Source organism: Vigna umbellata, chromosome 3 (assembly GCF_029865625.1).
Source record: "Vigna umbellata cultivar VRB3 chromosome 3, Vumbellata_1.0, whole genome shotgun sequence".
In the NCBI taxonomy this organism is placed as follows: Eukaryota; Viridiplantae; Streptophyta; class Magnoliopsida; order Fabales; family Fabaceae; genus Vigna; species Vigna umbellata.
The window spans coordinates 40,031,487-40,038,205 of NC_142167.1; the positions used below are offsets into that span (position 1 = coordinate 40,031,487).

General features: G+C 35.7%; 1 protein-coding gene across 1 annotated transcript; it reads left to right on the top strand.

Annotated features, from left to right (window-relative positions):
- The first annotated feature begins 357 nt into the window (after positions 1-357).
- On the top strand, positions 358-3,988 carry LOC124827766 (pentatricopeptide repeat-containing protein At2g03880, mitochondrial). The gene has a single exon (XM_047300887.2). It carries the CDS (start codon positions 510-512, stop codon positions 3,645-3,647), a length of 3,138 nt encoding a protein of 1,045 aa, XP_047156843.2. The 5' UTR covers positions 358-509; the 3' UTR covers positions 3,648-3,988.
- Positions 3,989-6,719: the final 2,731 nt, after the last annotated feature.

Here is a 6,719-nt window from a genome sequence, read left to right on the forward strand (position 1 = left end):
GGATGTTATTGAATCATTTAACTTCATTGTGCATTTTATCTCACACACCGTCCAAAGAAAAAAATAATAATTAATTAAGATGATATCTTATACCAAACATAAACATAAATATGACAGTACTTTTTATTTTAATATATGTTATAATATGTTATTTACAATATAGAAATACATATTATAATATATATTTACAACATATTTTATACGAACAAAATTAAGAAAATTAAAAACTAAAGAAGAAAATAAAATAGAGATTAAAAACCCAAAAGAAAACTCCTATATTATGGAATTAAAACTAAATATTTCTCTACATTTTCTTATATAGTATCGTTCAATTTTCCATATTTCAATGCCGAAAGTTGCATTGGCATTGATGTTGTCATGTTTGGGTTGAATTTGATCGACCAAGTTTAAGGATTTGTGTCTACATAAACATACCATTTTTTTTACTAGCATCACTTTCACTGTTAAATTTTTTACCCGTTACCTGTTAATTCATTCGGCTATGTTGGATGAATACTGCAAAACTTTTGGCTTTGCATTGCTCTTTTGCAAGTGTTGATTATTTGCTTTGTGGTGTTCCACTTCGCATTCGATTATCAGAACAATGCAGAAAGCTGTCTACTCTTGCCATTGCGCAAACCCCACTCATTACTCAATTCCAAACATGCGCAAACGAAAACAAACCTTTGAGCATCGGAAACCACCCTAACCCGCAAGTTTCATGTTTTCATCAAAAGGGGTTTTCAATAATCACTGACTTCATTCTTGGGAAAGCACTGCACGCGTTTTGTGTGAAGGGTGTCCTTCAACTGGGCACATTCCATGCAAACACTTTGATCAACATGTACTGTAAGTTTGGTTGCCTCAAACAGGCGCAATATGTGTTCGATAAAATGCCTGAGACTAATGAAGCTTCTTGGAACAACATGATGTCGGGGTTTGTTCGAGTAGGGAGGTACCATGAAGCTATGAGATTCTTCTGCCAGATGCTTGAGCATGGTGTCAGGCCAAATAGTTATGTGGCTGCTAGTTTGGTGACTGCTTGTGATAGGTCGGGGTGCATGGCTGAAGGGGCACTTCAGGCTCATGCCCTTGTGGTCAAATGTGGTTTGGTGAGTGACGTATTTGTTGGCACGAGTTTGCTGCACTTTTATGGTACATGTGGTCGGGTTTCTGAGGTTGACAAACTCTTTCAAGAGATTGAGGAACCTAATATAGTGTCTTGGACTGCTTTGATGGTTGCTTATGCGTATAATGGGTGTTTAGAGGACGTTCTGACTGTTTATCAGTGTTTGAGACACAATGGAGTGTACTGTAATGAAAATGCAATGGCTACAGTTATTAGGTCTTGTGGGATGCTCGGAGATAAGAAGTTGGGTTATCAGGTGCTTGGTAGTGTGATCAAATCTGGACTGGATATTACTGTGTCTGTGGCGAACTCCCTTGTTTCTATGTTTGGTAATTTTGATAGCATAGAAGAGGCGTCTTGTGTGTTTGATGAAATGAATGAACGTGACACTATTTCATGGAATTCGATAATTACTGCAATTGTACATAATGGTCATTGTGAAGAATCTCTAGAATATTTTTCTCAGATGCGTTATACTCACACAGAAACAGATTATATTACTATCTCGGCCATGTTACCGGTGTGTGGCTCTGCTCAAAATTTGAGGTGGGGAAGAGGGCTTCACGGTATAGTAGTAAAATCTGGACTGGAATCGAATATATGTGTATGCAATAGTCTTCTAAGTATGTATTCCCAGGCTGGAAAATCGAAGGATGCAGAGCTTGTATTTCATAGAATGGCTGAGAGGGATATAATTTCATGGAATTCCATGATGGCAAATTATGTAGAGAATGGAATGTATCCACGTGCCCTGCAACTTTTGATTGAGATGCTCCAAACAAGAAAGGAGAAGAACTATGTAACTTTCACTACTGCATTATCTGCCTGTTATAATTTAGAAAAATTAAAGATGGTTCATGCCATGGTGATTCTTCTTGGTCTCCATCCCAATTTGATCATAGGTAATGCATTGGTTACCATGTATGGGAAATTTGGTTCGATGGCCGAAGCACAACGGGTGTGCAAAATTATGCATGAGAAAGATGAAGTAACATGGAATGCACTAATAGGTGGACACGCAGATAACAAGGAAACTAATGCGGCAATTGAAGCCTTTAATTTATTGAGAAAAGAAGATGTACCTGTAAGCTACATTACCATTGTTAATCTTCTCAGTGCTTGTTTGTCTCCCGATAACCTTTTGGAACACGGAATGCCCGTTCATGCACATATAGTAGTAGCGGGCTTTGAATTAGATACATTTGTCCAAAGCTCCCTAATTACAATGTATGCCCAATGTGGTGACCTTAATACAAGTAACTATATTTTTGATGAATTAGCTAACAAGAATTCTAGTACTTGGAATGCCATTGTGTCTGCAAATGCTCATTATGGACCTGGTGAGGAGGCACTAAAGCTTATAGTAAAGATGAGGAATGACGGGATTCATTTAGATCAGTTTAGCTTCTCCGTAGCTCTTGCCATTATTGGAAACTTAACTTTACTGGATGAAGGTCAGCAGCTTCATGGTTTGATTATCAAACACGCGTTTGACACCAATGATTACGTGTTAAATGCAACAATGGATATGTATGGAAAATGTGGGGAAATTGATGATGTTTTTAGGATCCTTCCCCAACCAAGAAGCAGGTCACATAGATCTTGGAACATTTTAATATCAGCATTAGCCAGGCATGGTTTTTTCCAACAGGCTAGGGAAGCCTTTCATGAGATGCTTGATCTAGGACTGAGACCAGATCATGTCACTTTTGTTTCACTTTTGTCTGCATGCAGCCATGGGGGTTTGGTGGATGAGGGCCTTGCATACTTCTCTTCAATGTCTACCGAATTCTGTGTCCCCATTGGAATAGAACATTGTGTATGCATAATTGACCTTCTTGGGCGAGCAGGAAGGCTTGCTGAGGCTGACAGTTTCATTAATAAGATGTCAGTTCCACCAAATGACCTTGTGTGGCGTACACTGTTGGCTTCTTGTAAAATACATGACAATTTGGAGCTTGCAAGGAAAGCTGCTCACCGCCTTTTCCAACTTGACTTATCAGATGATTCAGCCTATGTTCTTTATTCAAATGTCTGTGCATCAACGAGAAGGTGGGGAGATATGGAGAATGTAAGAAAGCGAATGGAATCACACAACATAAAGAAGAAACCTGCCTGTAGTTGGATCAAGTTGAAAAACCAGGTTACTACTTTCGGAATGGGGGATCAGTATCATCCACAAAATGCACAAATCTATGCAAAGTTGGAGGAACTCAAAAAGATCATTACAGAGGCTGGATATGTGCCTGATACTAGTTATTCATTGCAAGATACAGATGAAGAACAAAAGGAGCATAACCTTTGGAACCATAGCGAGAGAATTGCCCTTGCATTTGGGTTGATCAATAGTCCAGAAGGCTCACCTATTAGAATTTTTAAGAATCTCCGTGTCTGTGGTGATTGCCACTCTGTTTTCAAGATGGTTAGTCAAACAATTGGCAGGAAAATCATATTAAGGGATGCATACCGGTTTCACCATTTCAGTAATGGCATGTGTTCCTGTTTCGACTACTGGTAAGGCATTGGATTTTTTTGGCTGAAGTAGTTGAAAGATGTTTAACTTAGAAATTAAATAGGTAGATGAAAATTGAGGGATTTTCAAGTATTTGGGTTTACCCTAGCGACAAAAGCTTGTGAAAATATATGGTTTGCAGTTTTCAGGAATTTATTTTACATTGTGTTGCAGCTGGGTGTATTACAAAAGAAAAAGAGCCACACGTTATACATTTTATTTACAAAGCTTCAAGTTTTCATGATGAAAAACGTATAGCTAGCTGCAATAAGGAATCGAGGTGTTCATTATTGATCAGTTTCATCTGATTCCAGTTCACTATATTGAAATGGCACCATTATTTTTTATTCTTTGTTATTTATTTTTTCTATTTGTTCGTGTTTGAACTAAGAGAACGTAGATTAGCCTCTTTGACTGTTGTCCAAATTATCGTAATTGGTTCATAAGTTTACTTAATTTGACTTGTGTAACGAAGATCACCTTAGTTTACGTTGAAACCAGAGAAAATTCCATCATGATTTTTCTCCTAAAAAAGTTAGCAGTGAGAACGATTGAAAGACAGAAATGTGAATGATAATAAACTATAAGAACCTAAGTGTCTAAATTTTTCTTTTAGGAAACTTGTCGGTTAGAGTCTGTATTTTTAAGAATAAAAATGATATGTACATTTATTTTATCCTTTTAATAATTCTAATTTAGATGACAATACATGTTAACAGTAATTAGAAAGAAATGTTACCATAACACTTATTGAAGAGGTGGATATAAGTAGTTAACATGCTTACTAAAAAAGAGTGACTTTCTAATAAAAGAAAACTTCAGAAATATCTTAAATTTATCTATGATTATTATTTCGTATAATTATAAAATAACACCATTTTCATTTCATATTTTTCTCTCACTTTTCTTTTTACCCTTTCATTTAGAATTGATTATATATCATGTTGTACCCTTTCTTATAATTGTTTCTGTTGTTAAGTTCTTCGGTTTTCTTAAACAATCTATTCTTCTTTAATATATAAACCCTACTTCTCTTCACATATTAAATGACTCTTAAATCATCTTTCTAAAATCACATTAAACTTGATGTGACAACCCTCAATTACCATATTACATTCATTTTGACAATAAATTTTAAAGGTAATATAGTCATAAAATAAATAAATTTTTGTATTGGTAAAAAGAAAAGTATAAAGCAGTGAATGATAACATTAAATGAATGTATTGTGCATAATTAAATCGTTATTTTTTTCTATGGGTCACCATGTTTGGTGTTGTCCCACTCCATACTAGAATGTTCCTTTTCACTAACCTACAATTGTTATGACTCCATGCACAACTTTCTAGACATGTCACCCTCTACTCATGTTCTTCACTAACTTGGCTTGCATGTCATGCATTGGTTCGAATGTTATTCTTAGTTGATGTGTCATTTTTTGTTGGTGTGTCATTCCTTATTCCATTTGTCAATTCTTCACTTGCGGGTGCCAAATTTGTCTTATAAATAGATCATAAGGCATACCATCCATTTTCACAAACAATCTTTCTTGCAATACACTTTCAAAAACTGCTTTCCTCCCTTTAAGATTTGTCTTAGTCCCATTTTATTTTCATTTATAATGGCTATAGGTATCTAAACATTTGTTTGTAAAGACAAGATGATCGTCAAATTTTTAGACGGATGTATTTTGAAGTATTTAAACAAAGATGGAGGGACCAGATGAAGAGGTTTCAAAAGTGAAATCTCAATCAAATTGGTGTTGAGAATCTCCATTATCAAGACACAAGTACAGGATGAGGAAGACTTCAATGGTGTAATTGACACCAAAAACTCAAATATAAAATTTTGACATAAAATTGTGTGCAATTTTCCAACAAGGTAGTTTTTTAATTATTTACGTTGTACTATCACAATCCCACCAAAAACAACTTCTTAGTCATCATAGACAACTCTCACTATCATAAACTATCCCACCAACTGTTATGAGAAAAGAAAGGATAGGAATTGTATTTCTTATTCCATAAGAAGAGAGTACAATTTTACATATATATAATTGTTTGAAACAATATATAAACGGAATATAAATATAAAAATAGAATATAAATATATGAAGATAAATGCACAGATATGAACGGAAAATAAATTAAATCCAATATCCCCCCTCAAGCTGCAGCATATATATCCTTAATGCTCAGCTTGGACAACAAAGATTGAAATTGTGCTGGATGCAAAGCTTTAGTATGAATGTCTGCAAGTTGTGCTGAAGTAGGAATGGACAGGAGCTTAATTACACCAGCTTGAACTTTATCTCTTATGAGATGACAATCAATTTCAATATGCTTTGTTCTTTCATGCATGGCTGGATTTTGTGCAATTTGTATAGCAGATTGATTGTCACAAAACAGAGAAACTGGTTGTGGTAGAGGTTGTTTCAAATCATGGAGCAAATACAGAAGCCATTGAATTTCACATGTTGTGGAAGCTAAAGCTCTATATTCTGCTTCGGTTGATGATCTAGATATAGTACCTTGCTTCTTGGATTTCAAGCTAATTAATGATGCACCATAGAACACATTAAAACCAGTCACAGACCTTCTAGTGTCAGGGCAAGCAGCCCAATCAGAATCACTAAAAGCCTTGAGAGCATGTTCTGTGTTGGAGGGAAAGAATAATCCTTGTCCTGGATTGTTCTTGATATATATCAGGATTCTTATTGCTGCTGCATAGTGATCTTCCAAAGGATTGGAAAGAAATTGACTGAGAGTACTAACAGCGAAACATAAATCTGGTCTTGTGTTGGTTAGAGATAGTAACCTGCCAAGAAGTCTTCTATAGGCCTGCACATCTGAATAGGGTTTCCCTTCTGTCTTGGAAAATTTTGTGCCTGGCTGTATAGGAGTAGAAACAGGTTGACACCCCAACAATCCTGCATCTTCTAGTAACTCTAGAGCATACTTCCTTTGTGACAAATTAATGCCCTGTTGAGATCTTGCAATTTCTAAGTCCAGAAAATACTTGAGTTGGCCTAAGTCTTTAATCTTGAACTTTGCATTCAATAGAGCCTTCACAGTTTGGAT